Below are 26,407 nucleotides of genomic sequence, written 5' to 3'. Positions count from 1 at the left end.
TTTATTCTGCTTCATAGTAGTTACCTTCTTTGCGCTGAAAAGCTCTATGATTGACTAAAACAGAACATAGAGGAGGAACATGAATCCAGTTCCTTGTGAGACCAACTCAATACCAAAAATATTAAAATGATTTTTTTCTGTCCATTGACACCAGTCCATCAGTGGGGAAGACAACTGCATTTATATATATATATATATATATATATATATATATATATATATATATATATAATTTTTTTAACTAATCATGCACCACTGACTAAATCCCTAGATGAAGGACTGAAGGAAAGAAGAAAGACAAGCTAAAAAGACGTAAAACAATTACCTAGCTTCAGCAATCAGTTCTGGTCCAGTGATTTCCCTAACTTCAAAAATGAATGTGCCTTTGTCCCTCACAGCTGTTTTCCATGGCTACTATCTTCACAGAGTGTGAGGAAGAGGAAGGGAGCCAGGCACCTGCCCTTTACCCCAGAGTACTCACGGGGGAGAAGGACAGTGAAGCAATTTAGATCCGTTGTCAGTCTGGTCCCTTGAGGTAGGGAGACAGGATAATGTGTCTACTTCCTTGACTGATAAAACAACTTCACAATGCCGGGTCATTTGACTGTCACAGAACAAAGGATCCCAGCGACAAATTTCATTTGATTATATGAGTGAAGTTGCTGCAAGTTTAATTTCCCCCATCAAAATGGGCAAGGTCACAGAATATCATAAAGAGAGGCAGTAAAATTGAAAGCTATTGCAGGAGCCTTAGCCGTATCATCACAAGCCATATCAGATGTCCAGCTGAGCAATGGTAAGAGATATGGAATATGGATCTGTGATAAGGAAGGCCAAGCACAGTAGGGCACTTTTTATCTACAGCCCCATTAATCTGTGATTAGGGGACTTAAGAGGGATTTATGGCAGAGATAAGAGCAAAGGGTGTGTCCCTCGGGGTAGCCAGGCGTACACAGGAGCCACGCCTGCTCGGGACAGGGCTGGCCAATAAATGACTTAACACAAAAGAAAAGGCACCCTTTTCTGATGAATTAGAGACGATAAGGGAGAGAGGGGCAGAGATAAGCGGGAGAGACGGACACAGAGAGAAAAGACGAGGTACTGTACTCCTGCTGATCAGATGACATTAACAGGAAAGTGAAACTGAATCTTTTACCGTTTCAGCCTCAGAATCCCACCCTGGAATGTGCTGCATGAATGACTTTGCCAGTTGCATCAGATCAGACCTGTTTTTAATGTTACACAAGGCTATCGCTTACACTCCTAAGAGGCAGGATTAGAGCCCTGTGTGTGAGTCTGTATGGAGCTCCAGAGGTTGGGTGATGGAGGGGGTTGATGGATATCTTTATGGCCTCTTTTCCTCCTCATCTCTTTGTCTCCATTTACCAAACACAACAGGGTATGGTTACCTCGCTTATACTACATCAGCACTTGAGAATAGTTATCAATTTCCAAAAAATGGTATCTCTGTCCAAATGCTTTTTTAACACAAGCAAACCAGAAGATTGTTATCTATGAGTTTATACACAACAGTACACTATTGGGTTGGCTGTATTTGTTGTTATAGAAACGAACACTCTCACAGATTACAATGCTCCCATTGATATTTGAGCAAAATATGGCTGTGGCAAACTGGCAATTTGCATACACATCACAACACCCCTTGATAAAAAACAAAACAACCCCCCTCCACCCTGCTTACTATTGTGCGTTTCAGCAGAGCCCACTACAATTTATCCAATCAATTCTTATAATTTTCACAATATGATAAACATAGAAGAAGAAAAAGTAAGCCCAATTACTTGTTATCTTCCACCATACTTGCTCCAATTTCCAACTTGTGCAAACACAACCTAACTATTAAGATCTGTCAGAGTCCCTTTATCACTGTTGTTGCCTTTGATCATCCTGTTGCTTGTTCTCACCTGCAATAAAATCGTGACAAATCAGCTGATGATACCATAAACAAGGCGTTCTACTTCCTTTACTCGGGGCCAAGGGTTACTAGCATAACTTCCAACGCTCTAGGATATTCACACTTATCGCTCATCAGGACAAGAGCCAGCAGAGGTCTCAAGGCCTGAAGCACCAGCCCGAGTTCCTGGCTGTGTCAGCTGGGAAACGCATCCTGGCGCATCCCTCTGCAATGCGAGCCAGGTTGAGAGTAAGACAGCATAGCAAAGTACTCCTTTGGGAGGCTGGAGCTCATCCTGCTCTGGGGCCCCCATCTGAATCTAAGACAATAGTAGCAGGATTTTAACTTCTGCACCAGGCTGTAGATACAAGGCACAGGAACAAGTATGATGAATGCAAAAATATTTGTTTCGTGTGTCTTTGAAAGAAAATGTGAGCACAAACGTATTTATAAATAATGTTACACACTGAGGTTTACCCCCACAGTTTAAACAATCCAACATAATTTCACATACACTGTCAGCAACATACCAAGCAGGAGTAAATGTGAAAAGATGTGGCAAGAGAAACACACACACTAAAAATAATGAATTTTCAGCAGGCACCCATGGGACACAATTGTGAATGAATTGCAGTTCTTCCTGATACCAATCTGCTACAGTCAGTGTCATTAGACACAAACAAAAGCTGTCAAACTCTGCAGAAGGCCATCAGGGCAGATTTCATTCCTACAGGATAAGTATAATAGCTATTCTTTATTATATCAATTCACTGGGAAGAGGAGGAAATCTGCAGTGGAAAAGACTGGAATGCTTGTTAGGATGCAGCCTGTCAAATTGGCTCTGGAGACCGCAGGCAGATGGGATGAACAGAGCAGCGTGGATGCAAGTACAGAGTCCGTCTGTCTGCATGCATGTGTGTCAGTCTGTCTGGTATCTATCTATCAATCTATTCACAATGTGTGTGTTTGTGTGTCTTTGAGCAGACTTGCAGACTCCTCAAGTTGACCCTGTATATTCACAGTGATGACCTGAGAAGAAAACCTAGCTCAGACTTCTCATGAATGCCGGTGTCAAAGATGTCATTCCATCAGCAGTGCAGATACCCCAGGAAAAGAGTTGTAATTAATATGGAGTGCAGATGACAGGCTTGGACCTTCTATTAAGGAGCTTCATGCAGCACAGTCAAGGCTTCAAGTAAGAGTGGGGAGGGGATGGGGGGGATTACTGAAAAGAAGCACAAGGGAGCAAGACTGGGCAATTACTTCTTGTTTTTGTTTTCCAGCATTGCCGGTTTTTAATGAGGTTTGACCAGTGTGATCTCTGGGATACATCAAAGCTTTCTACAACAGCAGGATAGGAGAAGCAGAGGTAATTGAATACACTGGTACATTTATTTCCCAACAGGGGACAGTGAGTATCTCACTGCTGACTTACGCAAGCTGCTAGACTTGAAATCCTCAAGTGATTAATACAACTGTATTTCAGCAAAATTAAGTGTTTACTGTTTTTGAAAAAATAAAAAAAAAGCATTCAAGCAAGAATTATGAGCATATTTCGATGGGAATGGCACAGTAGAGTAAATGTAAATAAAACAGTTTGCTTAATTTAATTTCGAAAAGTGCTGCCTGCTTAGTTTTGTGTCAGTAACAATATGATCAGGTGATTCTCTCCTCCCAAGGTCGCTCTCTGGGCTAACTGCAGTATTTCTGTCCAGCCACTAGACATGTGGGGACTGAAGGCAGGGGAGGGGCTGAAAGAGCAGTGAGGAGGAAGAGGGACCAGCACACTCAGCTGGCACAGCCCAGTCGTGGGGAGTAGGGCATGTGGGCTTAATGCCAAGAAAGAGAACTGCTCTGAAGAGATGCCAATGTGAATTGAGGCAGGCATGGCCAAAAGCACCTAATGCTTTTTTAAATGTTATTTATTTGATGGCAACAGTGATACAAGTCTACTTTGGACCAGCGTTACATTACAGTTGCTTAGTGCAAAGCTGAGGACCTTAACTTCTTATGTGGGCTATTCTAAACACTCAGCCAAAAACATTCTGTAGTAAATCTCAGACAGCTGCATGCAGAAAGGGAATTTCATTTATTGCATTCAGTCGAGGGCACAGTGGTAACATCTGAATGTAGAAACCCGGCACATTTCCTTCTGGTGCCCTTTAGGTTAAAAGGGCAAATACAGAGCACATAGTATTGATGTGTCAATGTGTGCAAGCTTAGGTATTGGCATATGCAACAGCGGTTCACATACTGTTGGCTATGATGGTATTCTTAAAGTGAAACGTGGCTCCCACAGCATAGGTTAAGACTCTGTGGAGCCATGTGGCAAAATCCCAGATACACCAGCATGGGCCTGCTGAGTGGGACATGGCCCAAGTCCAGCCAAATGGAACACAAATTGCCCCAAACTGTTCAAAACCTTGCCTGGAAAAAATTTAAGTGGGATGTAAGGTTTGCCATGTGATGCACAGTAAATATTTGGTCAAAATTAATGAAGGGGCAAAGTCTGCCAAGAAGCCTTTTTCTAGACGTCCACAGAGGGGAGACTGTGCCCAGTCTGGCATTAAAAAGAAATTTCCTTTTGCAGACAACTGCTCACTGGCCTGAATGCTTTCCAGCACCCACTTACCACGTCTCTTCCTCAAAACATACACACCAACTGTCCAGGTACACAATGTAATGAACCAAATACTGCTTCCTTTGATGCTTCAAAGTGAAAACAACTTGATCGCAAATTTAGTTACTCCCCATCTGTCAGTTTTCCATATTTGACAGCAGAAGCACTGCTCAGACTAAAGCTGTGAGAAATGCTAGTTTGGAAATATTGATTTAGGATGATTTAAAAAGAAAAAAAAGAAAAGAGAAAGTATATCTGAGTATATCTTAACATCATGCCCTGCCACTGGTCTACTCAACATCCTCTTTTAAAAGTGACCTGTTGAACTGCCAAAATAATGATTTTCAGACAGTACTTCATCATATATGCAGTGCAATACATTATGGTGTGAAAGTCCTTTGTTAGGATAACGGGAAATATGACCATATGTGGAAACGTGTGGAAATATACATGAAAATACAGCACACAAAACAAAAACTGAGTTTGTAAAATTTAACAAGCTTGTAAGTCAATATTTGGTATGACCAATGCCAACGTATTCTTCAATACACTCCAAGTCTTTTAGGCAAACTTTCTTGTAATTTCTTTAAAAAGTCTTCAGGAATAGTTATTCAGGACATTCAAAGTTCTCCTTTGGATGTTGGCTGCCTTTTGTGCCATCGTCTATCAGGATGCCACACTGGTTCAACGTTAGTTAGATTCCTTTTTATGCTGAATGCTCCACAGGTCACTGTTAAGTCATTTAACGAACAACAACAAACCAAAAAAAGAAAGAAAGGAAAATGGTCAGGTTCAAGGACTGTAATTAAAATGAATGAAAAAGCAGCCAATGGCCAAACTTTAAAAGATCTTCAGAAAGCCTGACCAGACCAGAGAATTATAAGTCTGGCTCGTTGAAAGAAAAAATAAAGAAATAAGGGGTCGCTCAAGACTTTTGCACAGTACTGCAGCTAAATTGAACATTAGTTAGATTTAGAAGCTACGAATGGAAGAAGAGTTCTGAATTATTTTGGTCTTGTCTAAGATGCTCAACGTATTCCCATCATTGTCACTGTACGCTGTGTAGAGGTGAAGAAAGAACTGTAGTATTTTCTGGCTAGACAACCTGTCAAGACTACATTTTAGCAGGAAGTAAAGCCTTTCTACATTAATGACTTCTAAGGCAGGAAAGGTGAATCTGTCAAGGCAAAGTGCAAACAGGGAAATGGGGATGAGGCCCTAAACCTACAATGAACCTGTTTTAAGTCAGAAGTATGAAGCTCACCATTGAGAGTTGCTGACTGACATACAGACAAATACCAAAGCAATCTTATGTTTAAACGCTGAGGAAGCTGTCTTTCACAGAGTACCTACAATTGTTATTCAATTAGAGCTTTCATGGTTTAAGCAAAAGACGGCACATCAGAAGGAAAGACGGGAGGTGACTGCAAAACAATCACACAGTTGAAGGACTCTGAACTCTTTACAGAAGAACTGAAGCAGATTTGCAAGTCTCTCGAAACTGAGAAGTAAAAGCTTTCTGAAAGAGGGGAAATTCGGAGCCTTTACACATAATTAAAAGGCGTTATTCTTGTTCAAAGAGTTCAATAGCATTTGGACATTTTAGAGACTGTGGCACTTCACACATTATCAACCAAGAAAATAAGAGGAAAAAACAGTTTGGGGTTTTTGTGTGAGATTCTATGGTGACATCAGGTTTCAGAAAAAATAATGTCACCAATTCCCAGAAAATATGTGAGGCTGATAATGGGCTGGGATTAAAGTTAATCTCTTAACTCAGAGCAACAGTGTATTTACATGATGGGGAAAAAAAAAAAAATCACCCAGTTATTTGAAGCCTCCTCACCATGGTTACTGCTGAATGGTAGAACAGGCTCCAAAAGCAGTCCTGTAATAGTAAGTTTCAAGGTCACCTTCCCATTAATTATGTTTTTCAGTGCTTCCCCTTAAATAAAGTGCACCCCTCCTACTTCTATCACTGTCTTTTGTGTGACAGAATTAGCCCCCAGGAACCAGTAGATTTAGCTGCTGACAGAACTCACAATAAGAGTGGCTTTTAATCATGAATCTGCACTGCATAAATAGATAACAAATGTTTCAAAACATAAAATAAACAGAATAATAATAAAAAAAATGTTTGATATAGGAAGACAACCTTGTCACCAAAGGGAATCTTGAATCTTAACAGTGGCAGCATAGCTGAGAGGGGGAGGAACCAAATACATTAATCAACTAATTAGCAGTCTCTCTTTTAACTGCTAATTTAATCTATTCCTCTCAGCCTCTTTAATGGTATTTTCCCCTGTCAGTTATAACCAAAGGGAGGTTTAGCATTTCAAAAGTGTATCCAGGCCTTGAAATGAGAGGGTAATAGAATGGTCACAGAGGCTGGGAGGAGGCCTGAGCTCTGGGAGTGAGAAAGAAAAGACGGATACAGGGAAAGGCTGTCCTCAATGCCATCTCTCAGTCTCCCCAGTGGAGAAAATGAAAGGGAGGGAGGTCTGAACCTTTTTAAAATGCACAAGGCAGAGCACCCCACGGTAGCACAGCTTCACCGCCACAGCAAACGGTAGGCCCAGGGCAAGCCCTGTGAGAGTTCCTGAGCATGCAAATGTTACACACGTGAGGGATGTTGGCCATGCAGCCCGAAAACCAAACCAAACCCTCACCGCACCACTGAAGCTTTGTTCCAGGATCTTTAATTTACTCAGCACTTCTAAAAATCAACTTCACCTGTCCCCACATGTCCTCCTCTAAAAAACCCAACTCACAGTTTACCACCTCTATCACCCTAATCAGCACATTCGGCAGTGCCATGAGGGAACAGTAAGAATATGCAATGTGCGCACAGGGAGCCATATCAAGAGTATTCCCACAAGCTGGCGTATCGTGGTATGTTTGACTGCTCCATCCTCCCCTTCGTCCTCTGTTCTTCCTCCCTCCATCCCCCTTCAACACCCTAGGGTAGCCTTTGTGTGTAGCTGCACTCCTCTCTTCACACACCCTCAGTCTCTGGTGAACTATTCTCTTCCCCTCCTCCATGCCTTACAATCGCCCCGTTAAGGCAATACAATACGGCCTCCTCGTCCCTTCCCCACAGGCTTTTTCTGCGTGTCGGCCTGCTTTATTTAAGAAAGACTCTGCACTGACCAGTCACAAAAAAGGCAAGTCTTAAAAAAATTGGGCCAAAACAAAAAAGAAAAGAAAAAAAAGTGGGGGATGGGTAAAAGGATGAAGAGATTTCTTAAGCCCCTTTTGCCACCCCACACAAACACAAGCCCCATGTGCCTGTCTTTTATTCTTGATCACATCTATATTACTGAAATGATCAGGACACCAGTAATACATTCAGGATAGATCAAAAAAGCATGCATGTGTGATACAGAATCAAATGTAACTTGTAGGGCTCTGTAGGAAACAAAAAAGGTCTTTATATTTTTTTAATAACAGAAAGCTGTGGGAATTCTAAGGGTGCCATTTGTGAAATGGGACGGAAACCAGACAACACCGTTCATCCTATAAGGACACAACATTCATCACTTTTAGACCGAGTGGCAAGAGGGAATGTTTGTCCTCCACGTCAACCGACAGAACAAGATGCATTAACTATATTGGCCCAGGAGTCTAATAGCCTAGACATGCCTGCTGCCTTCAAATATCAGCCAGCTGCAGACTAAAATGCTTATATGACTTATATGAAGTTATGTTCCAGAGTATTCTTAGTGTAGACAGCTTATCTCTGTCTGGCTATACGTTTTTGGGGCTTAGACCGACAGACAACTTGACAGACAAAGTGATACTTGCTAAGTAAGTCATGACAACATTATCAGCATGGAGCGAGCAATACTCTACGAAACTCACACCGTCTAAACTGAATCCTTGTGAGACACAGCCGTTAATTCCTGTGGTACTTAAAATACCAAGAAGTTGACACAAAGGACATTGAGAAGTATCTTCCTCAGGTTTTTTTTTTTTTTAATCTAAATCCTCCATTTCTCCTTGCAGACATCCGTATCAGTTGAGCTGCAGCCATGGCAAATTACAAACTATTGACGTCAGATGGATTTGTTAATTAATCCAATTAAGCAGTCCTTTGAGGTCATTAAAAGAAGAGCAGCCGAGGGAAGGCAGATCATCAAGAGTCACTGCCTAATTTATCTGCCCTCAAACAAACTGTTTTGAAATGTTTATCTTGTCGGTCATTAATGAGTTAGCCACAGTTCTCATGGACAGGAAGAGCACACTCGCTGGCCTCCCACATTCCTCCATGTGTTTTCACTAAGCCAAAGTCTACCTAATCCCGGATCTTAGGGTGTAAAACCCAGTTTGATTCGGATTAGGAACAGATTAAAGTGTATTAGTGGAAGTTATGGAGCTACAGCTTTATGGACACCATCATCTCACGCAGGTGTGAGATTTTTAGAGGTGACACGACAGACTCGAGACTCAAATTTCTTAAGAAATCTGCTTTGCTTACCCAAAATCAGTTCAGAAGGTTAAACGCTCAGATAAATCATTATTTCATCATCATCAAATTTTCATCATATTTTATTCGCCACATGCAGTAAACTGCAGTGAAATGATTATTTGTATTTTGGGGCCATTTGAAGCAACTCCTAAACGCTATTTCACAGAACTGATAAAGAGAAATGGGTAAGGGAAAGACTGGCTTTAATGAGCATGTTTCCAGGCCATGTGGTAAGAAGCCAGGAGACAGAGATACGTCTCACCTGTGGTCTCTGGCCATTAATTGGCTCTGGAACCTGCTGTGTCCTGTCATATGAAATGTTGTGATGTAGCAGGTGGAAGTGCTCCACGATTTATCAGCACTTATGGGTCAATTTGTCAAGACCTCCACAGCTTGAATGTGCCGGGGCTGGAGATGCTTACCGAGGTGGTACCACTCCCACTGTCTATGTTTTTATCAGCATGACTACACATTCACACTTAGGCACTCTGTTGGGCTGGATGTAATCACTCCAAGGGTTTATAACAGCATAGAAGCCAACTTTTAGAGGAAAGTCTGATATGTGCCTTAAAGGTAGAGCCTCCCTGTTAATATATATATATATCATTCTAACAACCCTTATTTCCTCAGAGTAATCCATAGCATCTTTCTGTGTGTGAGAAGCAGAGCCACCTCTTGCCCTCATCTGAATGGCACCTCTGAGGCGAGTGCAAGGTTTGATGAGCACTTGGAAGAGAGATAACAACCATTTAGTGTATAGCAGGAGGACAGATCATTCTGATAACAGGGCAAGACAAGACAGAAGGAGGTATCAATTTACACCCTTCACACACAGCAAAGCGGCAATAAGCAAGTCATCACAAGTCTGTCAGGGCAAAGGTCATTTTATCTCTTACTTGCTATTTCACAGATACAAGAAGTATTAAAAATATATTCTCTCACCCAGGCTAAATCTTGAACGTTTAGAATAGGATACAAAGACATGTTACTAAATGCCACTGAGAGTTTGCTTAAGGGATCTGATATATTCCCTACTCCAGAATAAAGTTCTCAGCCATGCAATTAGTGGCAAATGTGAAATATTTTTTCCTGGGAAGTGGCATGAAATCTAATTTTCCTGACACTTGTGTCTAAACCAGGGCTAGTCATTATAGTATTTCTTGTCCAGTCCATCTCTCCCCAGAAAACATCCCGAGACATTCACAGACGGGAGTAATTGGAAACTCTGCTCTCCTACAGGACGGGACCATTACTGGCTTAGGAGCCAGCTTAGGGCGGAGCAGATTCAGTTCTCAGCCCTCACCTCTGACCTGACTTCCTGTTTAGGTGCTACAATATTTTCTTGTAGGTTCACAAGCTCTCCCCATCACCATACAATAAACAATGGCCAAACTTGCATGAAACAAGTCAGAGGTTCAAATAACTCAATGCAGAAACACTGAATCAAAAAATGGATGAATATGGGCTGCCAGACCTTATAGGGAATGAACTGGATATTTTATTGGGGATAGGTCACTTTAAGGCTTAATAAAAGTCATTTAAGTGTGAGTATGAGTTTTGCTGACTATTACTTAGGTAATGAGGTGTGCAGTAGCAACAGTAAACTGCAGTAAAGGGTTCAAATGTCACTGCTATTTCTCTGACACAGTAGTTTCTTTACAAATATAATGTATATTGAGCATCTTCCTGTATAGAAGTTCTGATAACTAGTTTTTTTTGTTTTGTTGTGCAGTTCTTTGTCTACAAAATGTCCCCATTCCAAACCCTCTCCTCTTAATGTCCTAAAATGAGGTGGTAAGCATTTCTTCTCAACTCTGAAGCAGCTGACCTGGAAACCCCAGCTAGCACGGTCCAGAAACTCTATAAAGAGATCCATGTGATGGGTGAGAAGAAACAAAATGTGAAAGATAATGGGAGGGGGGTAATGCAGGATTAGGCAACAAAGACACCTAAAACTGTTGTAGTTCTACATGAGTTGCATACATTTGTATTACAAAACAACCGATGTAAAAAGAAAGAAAGAAAAGAGAATAATCTCTGTGATTTGATTTTAATTTTATAAGCATAAAAATAGTGTTGCACTCAGCAATAATCGTGGTCCAGGGGGAGAATCTTGACATACATAGAAACATGTTCCCCATAGGGGCATGTGCTGTCTGTATGACCGATGATAGCTGCTCTTTCCACTCATCCCATACGGCCTCAGCACTTTATGTGTGACTTTATGTGTGCTCAGCTTTTAAAAGTTAAGACAACCCCTTTACCCTGGATGTTGACTTTTGTGGTGAAAGAAAAAAAAAAATCACCGTTTCGTGTACTTTTCTCATTTCAAAGCATGAAAGTGAAAGAAAATACATTAATAAAATAGGATCATCTTACAAAGGGCAGAGCAATGACTACAACACACTTCCTAACAAAACTCCAGCTCTCAAAATGTGTTTACTTATTTCTGGTAAAGTTTGTAACTACATTAGTGCAGAAACCATTCTGCACGGAGTGCTCCTAAATCAAATACGTTTGTGCATCCACTGTCACTTAAATCATTTTAAAACGGCCTTTATAAAATTAAAGATTAAAACTTGAATTTAATTCTTCCCCGAATTTTTCATTTCAGCTAGTAAAACCCCAGTTAAAGGCTAGCAGATTACTTTGAATCATTACCAACGACTTACCTGAGCACACATGGAGAATTCCTAACAGAAATACAAATCCAATTAAAGTTGGAGACATCATTCAACGTCTCTCTTGTGAGAAATGTTCTCGTATAATCCAAATTATATAAATAAAAATTGAGGCATCCGCTTCTTCATGTCAAACTTCACTCAAAGGGAAAAAGCTTAAAATCCACAGTTTAAAAACAAACACACTGATTTTCGTTTGTGAGTCCCAAACGCAAATGATAAAAGTCCAAGATCAGTCCAACACGAGCATGATATGGCTTCTTGGTGTAGGTGAAATTGGGGAGTTGAGATGGGAAAGAATAAAACAGAAACAGTCCGAGATTTCAACACATGTTCTGTTCCAGTAGTCCAGTTCAACTGAATGATAGCATGTGTTAAATGTGTGCTAGAATCTCTCAGCGCAGAAGTGGCAGAGCTTTATCCTTTCTTTGGATTCATCCCGTTGCTGCTTTCACTGATCAACCAGGATGTGTTGTTTAAATCGTTTAGTTCCTTTGTGCAAAAAAAGTAGCAAAGTAATAATTCCAGCGCAAAGCAAAACTTAAGTCCAAAAGTGCGTGAAATCACGCCAGCGGTCGCCAGAGTCCACGCTAAACTGCTTGCAGTCACATTATTTCATTCCAGTTCTGAATGTGTCACTTGAGATCGGAAACTTTGCGAGTTAGTCCTATCCTCTCTCATCCACCGGATCCGGACACAAGATCACTGCAACTTTTCCATCACTTTCCCCCCCGTTTCTCCTCCGCTGCAACTCCTATCACTTGTGCGCGTCGCAGACACCGAACCTCAGGCGAGTGGGGGGGAATACGGATTCATATTCACAGGATTTCATTCAAGGAAAGCGGAATGCCTCGTCAGTTGGTATGCGCCTTTCTACCCCCTCCATAGACCCGAATCTTTCGCAGAGAGGAAATTTAACCTCTTCCTGCCTGGATCCCACCGAGCAGCAAAGTTTCACAGAGACAACTGGCAGTCTACTGTAATTTCTTTCAGTATGTCCAGTCATGAGACAAACCCTAGAAAGCTAGTCTATCCGGATATGTGTTTTATTATTTCTGTGGCTCCTGACCACGAACATGCAACAGCCGATTCCAGTGCTATTCCTACAGGGATTTAATAAAATGTTTTCACAACTCAGTACAGTAGTCCCTGTAATGGGTTTAACATACTTTAAGGTTTTGTTTTCCCTCCGATGGTTTCTTAGACCAGTGATTATGCAACTTTATAAACTACTTTAGGTATAACATTTTGTTATTTTAATCATTTTAAGCATTAGGCTAGAGTTGGATGAAATATCTCTTCTTTAAATATCCAATACTGTTTTTAAAACTCCCTTTGTTTTACAGTACATGTAAAACAGTAGTCCTCCAGTCCAAGCAGCTAAATGCTGAGACTGGGAGCTGAACTCATAACATGTTTTTCCAAATACCCCCAGCCTTTCCACCGTTTCAGAGAAACAGTATGAATACATTTTAATATAAACCCAAAGAAAACAGCTCACAGTTATTGCGACAAAGTGCACCGTCCATGACCACAGATAGTTAATTAAATTCTGACAGTATTTATATTCTAGCTTATCATTTCCTTAAAACAAAAACAACAACAACAACAACAACAACAGAATAACCTATATAAAATGTGTCGTCCCGCGCCCCCTTTTTTGTGAGATTTCTCCGCTATGGTCAAATCAGTGCAGTTTATAGATCCCAACTTCTGAGGCGCAATAGTAGGCATGACGACTTTAGACAGCGAGTAGCTGTCTAACATGTATAAATTACAACTCAGCAGGATATACTATATACTTTATTAGAAGACCCAAAATGTGGAAAGAAAAAAAAAAAGGAATAGCAAAAAAAGAGCTACTGAAAGACACATTGCCTCACATTAGATCAGAGCGTCTGTGTCGGATCAATTGAGCATTTGTTACCACACAGCGCCCTCCAGTGAACACTATGTGAAATAATCCAACAACGACTGCTTTGTCTGCTTTCGTGAAAGAAGGTGTGGCAGTATTACCACCTGGCACTGAAATATGTGCCCCAGCTTTTTTCAGACAACAAGGAAGTGTTCACACTGTGAAACCTGAGCACACTGGCTTGCTGTGATTACTGTTATAAAGCGTTCATCTTCATTAGAGGGAAGGAAACAGAGTATAACAAGCCCTAACAATCCTTTCTGTTTTACAATGACAGCATTTTGGATGGTAAAAATATTATTATGAATACATAAATTAAAAATATTTCTAACACGCATGGTTTAGAACACCTCTTTCTGCATTCTTAAATTTAAAAAAATATTCTTAGATCTACTTTAAGCCTTCGCTGCTTTGATTGTTTCCTTCTCTGTGCCCCAGTTTTCACTCCTGCTGATGAACAATTCCACATGACTGACATATTAAGAGAGCAGTCTGTTTTTGTTTCTCATTCATCCATGTGTGCATTACATTACACTTTTACACACTCCATTCTCACTCCATCCTTGTGCCAGGTTTTCCTAAAAGCTTTTGCAGCCCTGGATCTCTAAAGTGGCTGTTCAGTTGATCACTACCAGTTGAATAGTAAAATTTCCTCTAGCCAGCAGCAGATGACAGTAACATAGAAGCAATTATCAGCTAAGTTCATGGTTAGCTCCATCAACACAGGAGGGTGTATGAAAATGCTGACTGCTACAAGAGGACGTGAGTATTTTAATGGCTAGATGTTGCCCAGCAAAGACTAAAATGTAGGTATAAAACTGAATTTCACATAGCAGACACAGTTATCTGTGTCACAGATCACTCATAGGGCTGTCTTATGTCTTTTTTCACATTAGCTACAAAAAAGGAGACCCCCCCCTCCCAAGATGACACAAGAGAGGCCGAAAATTGTTCCCAACAATAAAATGCCGTTATGCTTTTATGCCATTCTTGGACTCTAACCAGGACCAGGACAATAACTAAATATGGTCAAATTACATTAAAGTCTTTTGTAATCTGTCTTCTTGTAGTTTATTTTCTTCTTTCTTCACTCTTCTTCAATGGTTGTTAAGAAAAGAAAAGAAAAGACAAGAAAAGACAAGAAAAGAAAAGAGCCAGTACAAGTTATGATGACTGAGCTCTGTAAATGGAGGTTCTTTGTCCTCACACTTCCTTCTATAACCTTGATTAGACTAGCAAAGGGAAAAAAAGTGACACAATATCAAGGCTGTGATGGCAAGAGCCAAGCTGAGAGCTTTTAACACTACAGCCTAACGTTTCCTACAAAACATCTTCCAAGAATTTGTGAGGTAAAAAAGGACACAAAAACACCCGCTCCCAGACTGCAAAGTGCTCCAAATAATGTTTTAACAGTTGTTAACTAAAATTACTTTTTGATCCTGTCAAAAATTTCAACTGGTAGTTACATGGCATTGCAGTTTTGTACTTACTGTGAAAGATCTGGCTACACTTGTGGAATCGCCTCAAAGTCTGATGTTTTCTGTGAAGTTCAGGATTGTTTGGCATCTGTTTGCACCAATGGGACTTCTGTAATCCAGATAGGCGATGGGTCACGTGTGGACCCTTATGGTCTTTAGGGACTCCCAGCATGACCAACATTGCAAACACCATCACCAGCAAACCAACAATCTGCATGGCGATGAGTCTACACAACACAGAGCCAGGGTAATGTAGATGTGCATATAAAAACACACCTTTCAAACAATCTACTGAAGTAAGGAAATTTCACAAACACTCCTTAATTCATCCCTGCTCCAATTAGATAAAAGACACTCCTTAAAATGTAGCAAATAATAAAAATGCAATCCAAATTCTCCAAAGCAACAACTTGCAAACACTGCCGCACTTCCCACCAGTCCTTCATGCTGCTACTCCTGAGATCTGCCAAAATACATAAACCCCTGCAGTCTTGGCTACCCTCCTAAATCCAGGGACAATGTTTCGCCCCAGAGTACGATGGGATCCTAATGAGGGCAAGTCTATGTACAATATGCGTGGTGAAATTCGCTCCCTTCTCCATCTCTTCATCCCAATGCTCAAAGGAGAGACTCTCTCTCATCTTCCCAGTCTTTTCTTTCTCTGATAATTCTTTTTAATATTCAAAAGGAGTTTGTGGACATTCTGTCTTTTCTTATGATGTTTCTATGCATGCAGCAGCACAGGGGATCCTGTTGACTACATGCTGGGCGTCTTTTCAATTCTGCTGGCCTCCTCACAAAACCTAGGCCCCCTCAGCACAGAGGTGATGGGGTGAAACACAGGCAGGCTATAGCAAGGGAGCCTACATCCCCCTTTTTTCTGACTAAGACTATTTAATGGCTTTCATTCCCATCTCGCCAGCACACCAAACAAGATCGCATAAGACAAAAACTTTCCCCCTCAAAAAGATGCTCCCTATTGAGAGGCAAACACAACACTCTTTCCCAGAAGACAGAAAAGTGATGCAGTATGGGATTTAACGTTCCACAGGCTAGCGTTGTTACTCCTAAATCCATTGAGGCATAAACAGAGACAGACTTGCAATTGGAGTCACCTTGGAACCACAGGTACAGTATGTTTGAGTTTCCTTCACAGGCTTTTCGGCTGGACTGTTACCATACTTTACTCGTCTCACATTCACTACAGTCAGCTTCTTCTCATTCATGTCGTGTCCTTGCAGAGCCATCCTTTTATTTATTCATTGTGCTACTTTTATAACACAACAATTCAAATTTACAGTCTCCTTGAGTTAGCAGTGGACAGCACAACCCCAAGGTGTTTTCAAAAGATAAAGACAAACAACTTGAAGAAAAAAGGACTTGTTTAAATGGATTCTCATAGCATTTTACAAGACAATCAGCAAACACCTCCAGGGAAACTTTGTCCTGCTCCTGATTTTGACTGTAATGCATTTTACAGTTGCACAAGTAGCCCATCACAAATCAAAGAGAATATCTGAGATGTCAGGAGAGAAATGTCCTTTGACAAGCAAGGTCAAGTCTCTCTGGGCTTTATGCTCAGATCCAGACCTGAAGCTCCATGAAATAAACAAAAGAAGACCAGAAAAAAGCCATGTCCTCTAGTCACCACAAAGCAAAAGATGGACTTAAAACAGATTCAATTAAAGATATGAAATTGGACTTCATAAAACTCCTGTGCCAGTTTGCAGAAATACCCCTTTTTTTAACAACGTAAAACAAAGTAAGTGTTGCATATGTGCTGGATTGAACCTGCAGAATATATCATGTTGAATAAAGATTGCTTCATCATACATGGATCCTACAATGAGAACTTCTTCTTTGTCAGGTCTCTCTTGAGACAACTTGATTTTTAGGAGGCATGACAGACTCAGTGGAAGGAGTGGGAGACAAGAACTGATGTGAGGTGGAAAGAAGAGGTGACTTAGGGTCCTGAAGAAGTTGGATGATATTATTGTTACTGTGTCACTGTGGCAACAAATCATTTCTGATTGGTTGGTGAGGGGGTGATAAAGCTTCAGGAGCACCAACCACACTATAACTAGGTGTACAATCATAAGAATTTCACTACAGTTACCGTAAAGAGAATTACTGCAGTGTTTAACCACAGAACAGTCAAAAACATTAACATATCAATGAAATGGGGGAGGCTCATCAACCAGTGTGGACAAGAGTTTAGTGCACACATCTTCAGGAGTTAGACTGCCACGGTGCCAAACAATGAATCAAATTAAAAACACAGCTGTCTAGTTAGTCTCAAATCAGCCATATTTAGACCCTGACACTATTCAGTGTGCAGTAAGTGCAGTCATGTCATATTTCTGGAACATCTATGACAGAAACCTCAGCAGCTGTCAGGCCATTTCGTGATGCCTCTCCACTATGCACAATTACACTGGAACATCAGCTCTACAAGAGAGCCCAAGAATGTATCATTCTGGGCTCTATCCCAGGATAAATACAGGTAATCCACTAACGTGCAGCCAAGGAACAAGGCAAAAGCCAAAAAGCCTTTTAAAACTGGACATGACCAAAATGTTTTTGCTATTCTCTACTGACAGAAATATCACAGAATCAAAAAAATGACAGGCAAAACAAAAAAGCAAGATGCAAAGCTGCATGTAACAAAAGCTGAAGAAAAGAGTAAGAGTTTTTGTCTTCTTACTATAGAATCTTTGTTCAGGCATTTAAAAAAAAAAAGTAAGAGATCCACTAAAAGAAAATCACAGAACAAATGTGTTTCTGTTCAGGGAATGTCCTCATGCATGACACTGCTGCAAGAAATGCGAGGCCGGGGTGGGCACTGACGACAAGAAAGAAGGGGTGCTTTGCAGGATGCCACAACGAGGTTTGGAACACAAAACAGGATGAGGCGATAAACAGGCTGTTGCTTTTCCGCTTGCCTGCGCACACTGAATCCCTCTTTCCCTGTGTCTTTTAATGGGCCTCACATTAGCATCTGTTTAGCGTCAGCCTCGATATGGCCTGTGGAGTCTGATTAAAATAACCCAGCTATCACGTAACACGCTGGCAGCGACATCAAAATACAGTCAGACATTGGAATATGTGCAGCAACAGACATTGGGGAAGTTATTCATGACTGTGCTTGCATCACGTGGAGATAAGATTTGAACAGTACAGGCCTCTCTGGCTGTCCTTGGATGCTCTTATTTTCCTTGAATGCAGCTTGTTCAGTGACCAAAACTTCACTCCTTCCCTCATAAAAATGCACAACGGAAGAAAGAAGCAGCATTGTGTTTCATGCTTAATTGGCTTAATTGCTTTAGAGACACAGGAGCTTTAATGACTGACAGTAGGACTCAGTAACTGAGCCAAGAGATTCTTTTGTTCTTATCACTGCTGGACCTCAGCCAATCACATGGCAGTGAGATTGAAAACAAGAGCCAGAGTGGAGCAGCAATCTGACTTTAATTTAGGTGGAAACATAAACAATCATTTCCTGGTCAGATTCATTTTATGCAAGTCACACACTGCAGCTGTCTGATACAGTATATTTAGGTTTTGACTCTTATGTCCAACTGAGTCAACTCTGTAGGTACTGGTTTGCAGATACGGCATACCTGTACAAAGAAAGTCACATATAAGGAAAAGTATTGCTATAGGCAATCATATATTCAGAATGTTCTGGAGTGCGTCTATGTCAAGAGCAGTTGCTCATTTTACCCACATTCAGGTAATTTTCTTTAAAAAAAATAGTCAAGTTTTAACTGAGAAAAGCAGTAGTTCAGCTAAGATGGAAGTACTGTCAGATAGGCAAAGTCAAAGTTATTTATATAGCACATTGAAAACAACAACTGTTGACCAAAGAGCTATGCATTTAAAAAAAATCAAGAGATAAAATAGAGAAAAGAAAATCTGATTAAGAAATAAGACAAATAATAGTAGTAAGAAAAAAGTAAGTAAGAAAAAATCTAAAAGCTCCTTTACTTCCCAGAATTCATAGAAAGTCTGAGGCACCACTTAGAGGTAAAAACAGAAATAAAAATTTTCACCTCCAAAAAGTGAGTAGCATGGCTGCTCTCTCACCTGTTAAAACAGGTGTTACCTGTTTTAACAACCAGGCATCTAAGAAAAATAGGCTTTATAAGATTTAGCCAAGCTAGAAGTTAGCAGGAAGTTAGAAAGATAGTTTCCACCTAAACATGATATACCATATCCCAAATGAATTATTTCTAAAAAAAAAGTACAGCTCTGTTAGCAATGTTTGGAGGGGAAGTGAAGTTGTGCTAAGTGGGGTATAAGGATGTCCTCGCTACAGAAGTATGGTTAGTTTAATATAAACGCATTAGCACAGAAAAGGTTGGGAGGGGGGATAGATTGTTCTTGACAGTTCTTGAAGTTCATATTGAGGGTTCCTGCTGGGCAGAGATAAATACCATTATATGGCAGGAAGAAGATGCTGAAAATAGATCCGATTCTATCCAAGAGAAAATCTGAGATGATCCCTTTCACTACAAGGTTTGTCATTAATATGTTGCTATGTGGTTTGGATTACTTGCTGTGAAAAACTCCTGATCCTATACTCAATATTCACACTGAAGTCTTAGTTTGCCTGACTGGGGATTTAGACTTCAGCAGGAAATCTACAGCATAGGTTCGTCGTACCCACAAACCTCTCTGAAACCCTGTAACATAGCCTGATGTGCAGCCCCCTGGAAATGTAACTGCACGACCACAAAGTAATTAACACAAGCATAAGTACTGGCGATGACATCAGCCACTTACATCGGTTACATTGTTGGCTCTACAAAGATGCACTGCTGAAGTCTAAGACATTCTAATATTTGGTGTCCAGAATCCATGAGCTGTAATGTACATTTGTTTTTAAAACTTAGTTTAAAGACATGTTGCACATACAAATAAATAGTGCTTATAAAACGCTGGAGGGGCACAGAATGACTACTGATTATTTTTGGGGGGCTTGTTTTTTTATTAAATAAAACAACACACACAGCATTACCACATGTTAAAAACATGACAGCCTTAATCACTCAGACACTGGAAACAGGGTTGATCTGTCACTTAACAAGTGGATTTTCTAACAGTTTTGAGCGTACACTATTGTGAAATTACTACAATACTACCAGCTCTCTGAGACTCTAGCACAGAAGCATTTAAGGCTAAATGCTAACACACTCCACGTCCTGACCTGAGTTTGGTAAGTGTAAAGGACAGTTGTAGTTTAGAATATTAAAATACAAATATTTCTGACTAATAATGCATAAGGCTTGTTGTGATGCCATTAATTTTACAGCTATATTTCCTAATTTACTAATGACGGCCGGAGACGATCACTATTTACAGTTTTAATCACGAAGAAGCCATAATTTTGTATCTGCAAAACCTTGACAAGCTATCCAGTTGTAGTTTAGTGTTTTCACTAAGCTACATTGTGGTGGTAGGTAAGAAGTCAGAGAAAACTAAAGCTCTCAAGGTAAACCTTCTAGGACCACATTTTATGCCAGTCCAGTGATTCAGCTAGCCAACAGGCCCACACTGCCATTGTCAGAGTCTTATAGCTACTTTTATTATAGCCGGTTACTGCTTAACATTCCTAATTCAAAATGGTTTGGTTTGTAAAATCTTTCTTTTATATTTTGAAAAGAAATTGATCAGTGAAGCAACAACACAAACTGTTGTTTCAATAATCCACACAAACCTAAAGTGGCACAAAGCTGAGAATTGATGGGGCATTAATATTTTTCCTGTGAGGTAGTTCTTATAGTAACTTTCCAAGTGTATTTAGAATATCATTCTAGTTGCGGTTACAGTGGATGCTTTGAGCCAACATCAGCGATTGATCTTCTAAGATCCCGAGCAAGGAAAGACGCTGCTCATGCTAAAAGCATTCACATCCCTCAAATAAAAAGCCTATTCTTTCTTTTTCTTTCCCTGGTGCGATCAGCTGCCAAAACAAACTGGTGCTGTGATGAATGCAATAAATATGATCGATGGGATATCTGGGTGCTGCTGACCTCACACCACGCGCCAGAGTGGAGGGAGCAGGTGCTGCTCAGATTTACAGCCCACCTCCTCGTGATATTCCCCTCTCTCACACACACAGACAGCGAGCCCTTCTGAGACACAGTCACACTGTTGAGTTTCCACAGCACCCCTGCAGCTCATGCCGACTCTCAGAGAAACAGGCTTATTATTGTCTCTGGCTATACTTCATGTCCAACATGACTATGCATGAATCATATCACCACTAATAAAACCAGCAATGATTTTACAGATCATCAACCAGTCAGTCCGGCTGACAGTTATTACAGTAATTTCTACTGGGAGGAGCACATGGGGTTGTCGGCGAGGTCGAAGAACTCCTTATGCGTTGGCTCGTAAAGATAGCTAATTGATCTGAGGGCAAAGGCAACTCTGGAAGTGAACATATAAACTACAGAGTTTTGCCAGGAATAATAAACACCAGTGCTTTGGATGGGTCATTACAAACAATAAATCTGGGAGGCATACAACAAGTTCAAAAGAGCCACTGATGAGTCACAAGATTAAAACCAAAGGCAAAATTTCTTTGGTCCCCCTTGTGCTGCTTATGCATCAGGGTTTTTATACTTTGGTGGTTGTTTTGGAATCCTAGATGTAGTTATGGGACACTTAGACATTTTAGTACACTTTAGTAAATGGATCAGGGCTTTATTGAACTGTAGCTTAAGTGAAAAAATTACCCTTGCTCTTAGATCCTGATCAATCCTGCCTTTGTGCCAGGCTGATTGAGGATAGGTAATTAATGTGCATTTGTGGATAAATAACTAAACTCAAATGCTCTCTCCCTTTCAAAAAGCTTGTGAATAGATTGTAGTGCTATGTAATGCTTCAAGTACATAATGAACTGACAACAAACTACCTTCAGCTCCAGTTAATGTTTTGTCAAACTCAGCTTAATGATGAGTCTAGTTTGACCAGTCCTACTTTGTCTTTAACAGTCTTTAACAGAGGTTACTTTTTTGAAAACAAATGAGTTTCACTTGGAACAAGAAATTGAGTGTAGTGTGTTGTACCTCTGCTCTCAAGTCAATGTTTTGATTGTAAATCCACCGAATTTCATCACATAACTAACTAACTCCACATATCTGTACCAAATGTTGCTGTGCTGAACAGATTAAATTCTGATTTTGCAAAAAGCCATTCTGCTCACAGCTGCCTCTTTTGTAAAGGAAAATTGTTTGGGGACTTGTGCGCACAACACTGTTACTGCATTGTTATACCAGAATTATAGTAGCCTCTCTGTGTGTTGAGCAAAGAGATCCAAACAGGTCAATAAAATGAGGTAAAGATTTCTTCCTGAAATTATTTTATTGGCAGGATCCTCACCCTGACATGTGACAGGTTTGCCTTTCTGAGCTTTCATTTGAGGTCCCTGTTATAGAAACTTTGTGAACCACCAACTTATGTATGGCTGGACAAACCAAACCAGTTCGACCACTACCATTTAGGAATGGAAAATTTTGACCCATTTACACTCTAAAATACCTCCAAAACATTTATTATCCTTTCATTTGGAAACAAAGCATATTTGACAGGACAAGAGCAGAAGATTATTAGCACTTAGCAAAACCCCATCCAATTTTCTTCTCAATTATCATGAGGACACTAGAAACGTGAATCTGAATATTCTAATTTAATTCTCACCTCATAGTCTTTGTGTTTTGACCCCTTTGCACTCATGCTAACTCCCATCTCCAATCTTACTGCCACTCCAGTGCCTCTTGACCACATTACTACACTTGCTATCCTGACAAGAATGGCTAATAGACCTATTTTTTTGGACAGGGCTAAGCTAAGCTGTGCAGATCAGGGAGATGAAAAGAGATTGGATGGGGAACAAAAAAACCTCCAGCAGCAAAGAGACTACGGGGAAGCTGTATATAGGGCATTAGTGCTTGGTTATAACTAATTATATCTCAAGTGAATCGCTCCTCCAGGCGTGGCAAGGGATATCTCTCTATTGTTGCACTGTTATGAAATGAGTGCTGTTGCCATACTGGGGATAATGTGTGTGAGTGCAGCAAGCTGAATGTGTACAATTCTCTTTGCTTCCTGTATCATGATTATCAGGGCACTACGTCTGATGAACATAAATGAGTGTCATGGAGATGTGACACGATGATGCTGTGGGGACTCTTGGGTAATATATGTGAAGGTGATGGTGTCAAGGAAATTGGTTTTCAGGGAGGGGACTCAAGGCCAGCGCAAGAGCCCAGTAATGAAAAGAAAGGATGAACAGGGAATAGAGTTCTCCATCTCTATCATGATAACGCTGTCTGTGCCATGTATCCAGGCACAGTCCACTTCAGCTCCACATCAATAAGGTGAAAACAAGCGCCAAGATCATAAAGACATCGAGTAAGCATTAACTCCATCCACTCCAGTTAAATAGAGGTATTATTTCTTTTCCTAGAGGTTAAATTGCTTTTTGTACAGTTTGGTAGCAGCAGCTGATTTTTAAAATTCCTTTTCTGCTAAATTTGTTTGATTGTGCAGTTTGATAGATCATGGTTTAAAATGATTTTATTATTAGTTTATGGACCAAAATCAATACTTGGTAAAACTGAGTGTAACTGATTAGATATTGAGACTTTATTTAGTTAAATATGCTGGATTTGAACATACAATAACTACTGCAACATTAGCATGAATATAAAAAAATACCTTCTCCCTCCAAAAAATTAAATTTGTGTTTGCTTTTATCGTCATTGTAAAATAAAAATGTGCCATGTGACAAAATGACACCTGACAGAACTGTGTCACACAATGTATGCTTTTACTACAGTATAGGCAAGAAGCTAGGCTCAGCTCAGTGTTGTCTATATTCTTTTGAAAGTACCAGCATGGTTCAACATGAATAGGGTACACACTAAATGTTTTTCTACATTCATGCTGCACTTGGTATATACATCAGTCTGGTGGATGTTTCAGTAGAATACTGTTTATTCTTAGGTAGACATCAGGTGACTGCTGTTTGACAAATACAGTATTTTAGAGTGTGAGACATCATCAGAAATGACTCGACTACAGTATATACTACAATGTGACAACCAGTGCTTATTGCTTACATACAATTTAGAGATAGAAGTATGCATATGAGTAAGTCAGTAGAAGTGACTGTAAAGACAAAAAGGAGCAACAGCCTAGAGAATGAATATCTTACATGGTGTATATACAGTCATCATCTTTATCACTCGCACTACACCTTTTTTCATTTCACTACAGAAATGTGGACTAACAGCCTGCATTGCACTATGTGAACGCCCTGATGGATAATTTCTATTTGATCACATTTTCAGCAATATTAACCTTGATGCCTCCGCAGCTCTCGGCTAGACACGGCTTTGTTCTCCCATCACCTGTCTGCACATCCATCAGTGTCGTGAATGGTTTCTTGGAGACATTGAGGGGTGACTGCTTTGAGAGAAGATAAAATGCTGCATTTTGACATGCCTGGACCCCTCTATTCTGAAGCCAATCAGTGATGACAGCGTGGCAACCTTCAGTTCCCTCTCTTCCTCCCTATTTCTATTTCCATAACCTTACAAATAGAGCAGCTCTCTGAAGTTGCCGTCCTTTGTGATCTGTGACAAACGCAATGGTAGCTGTCAGCGGAGAGGGAGGATATGAGTGCTGATGTGCTCTCTGAAGTAATGCTCAGCCTTTCATGTTGAGGCAGAAGAACCAAAGACCTGTCTCCTCTGTGTGTGTAGGCCTGCCAAGCACTGGCTAGCAAAGTGTAAGTGCAGGAGTTTTAGCGTGCCTTTCTAATCCACTGCTTTCACACAGGTCAGTCTCATTTATTATGAATGTGAAGTTCTGTGCAAAGCTCTTTGATATCGGGAAACAATTTAGAGCTGGCTGAGAGTCAATATCATAAGGGACCAATAAAAAACATTTTTAATGTGTTACAAACTTCAGGTCAGCTTGTGTTTCCTTATAAAATTCACAGTAGGCTGTATTAGTCCCGGGTGACCATAATATAAAACATTACTGAGTCAGTGCCTGGACATGTGGCAGTTGTTTTTAGTTTCACCTAAACTAAAGAAGGTCAGGTTAAAGTAATGATGATATTGGTAGTGATTTCAGACATGTTATAAAAGGACATGGATGACAAGGACATAGGATCCTTGAATCGCGTGCATAGAGTGTGATTAGTTAATCAGTGAAACTTACACAGAAATCAATGAACTTTGTTTCTGGATGAAGGTCACAGAGATCGAATGAAAAACACTCATAATTAAACAAACCCAGGCACCTAAAAGGTTCTTCACCTTAACAATTAATGGAGCAGTCTTTTTTTTTTTTTTTTTTTTTTTTTTTAGCTCAGACTGGCAGCTGTCAAGATTATCCTCACGTTTCATCCAGAGAGTCACGCTCCTTGTAAATGGAGTCTTTGGCAGCAGCCCACTTTGTTCTATCAGGGGCAGAATGAGGTATTAGGGCACATTAGTCTCATTTCCAATTCACTGACTGGGCCAGATCGATTTCCTTCATTTTCATGCACAGATGGGATTAAATGGCCAGATTAAAGATGAACTCTTGGCACTGTCCAAAAGGTAGATTTATCATTCTAAAGATGAACACAAATGCAGTGAAGCAGACACAACATGATTTTCCTCTTTAAACCTGCATTCAAAGTCTTCAAGGCCTGTTAGCTAGGTCATTAGCTACCATTTTCTAGGAGATATCTGTAATGTCTCAGACCTTTTCCCTTGGCATTACTGATGAAGGCCACACTATGGTGTTTCTGATGGTTATGTTATAGTTTTGCTGGTTATCTTTTAGAAGTCCAAGTATAAAAACAAGCTACCAGGCTACAACACATTGTGATGGACCACATAAAGATTTTGGCAGTCAATTTGGATTTCCCTTTTCTTCACAATATTTCCTGAAGATGTGTGAGGTCCGGTAAATCACCTAGTGAGGTAGGCCTTCTTGCTACAACAACACAGGGGGAACACTATTCACCCGCACTCTGGGAAAAGAGCCCAAAACTCAAACAAAACACATGCATCATCAATAATTTTTTCCAGACTTGTTTCCTTTTTGAGTTTGTGCGTATGTGTGTCTGTTAGTCTCTTGGGCTCAGAAGCTGCTTCTGGCTTCTCATTTCCCTACAGAGCACTCATTTATTGAAGACATCCAACTACAAATGCTATTCAGTTTGGTGCCTCATTTTCCCACAATTCTCCTCTTTCAGAAGCGGCTTCCACTGAAACACATATGGAACATGGTGTCTAAACTAAGTGCTTATTTATTCTGTG

The 26,407-nt window shown here is 40.3% G+C and overlaps 1 protein-coding gene across 3 annotated transcripts in view; it reads right to left on the bottom strand.

The window, feature by feature from the left end:
• The window catches only part of robo1 (roundabout, axon guidance receptor, homolog 1 (Drosophila)), a 223,371-nt gene that overhangs the window by 118,165 nt on the left and 78,799 nt on the right, over positions 1-26,407 (bottom strand). Inside the window, exon 1 of one of the 3 annotated variants that reach the window (XM_085430532.1) lies at positions 11,676-12,562. The exons of the other annotated variants lie outside the window; for them this stretch is intronic. Within the exon in view, the coding sequence (XP_085286658.1) occupies positions 11,676-11,736 (61 nt within the window). The 5' untranslated portion in view covers positions 11,737-12,562. Of the gene's footprint in view, positions 1-11,675; positions 12,563-26,407 lie in introns of those variants that run through there. 3 annotated transcript variants of the gene reach the window in all.

Source organism: Copadichromis virginalis, linkage group LG14, assembly GCF_057382275.1.
Source record: "Copadichromis virginalis isolate Kocher_CV1m ecotype Utaka linkage group LG14, C_Virginalis_male_GT1.1, whole genome shotgun sequence".
NCBI lineage: Eukaryota > Metazoa > Chordata > Actinopteri > Cichliformes > Cichlidae > Copadichromis > Copadichromis virginalis.
This window is presented reverse-complemented; position numbering and strand designations above follow the sequence as displayed.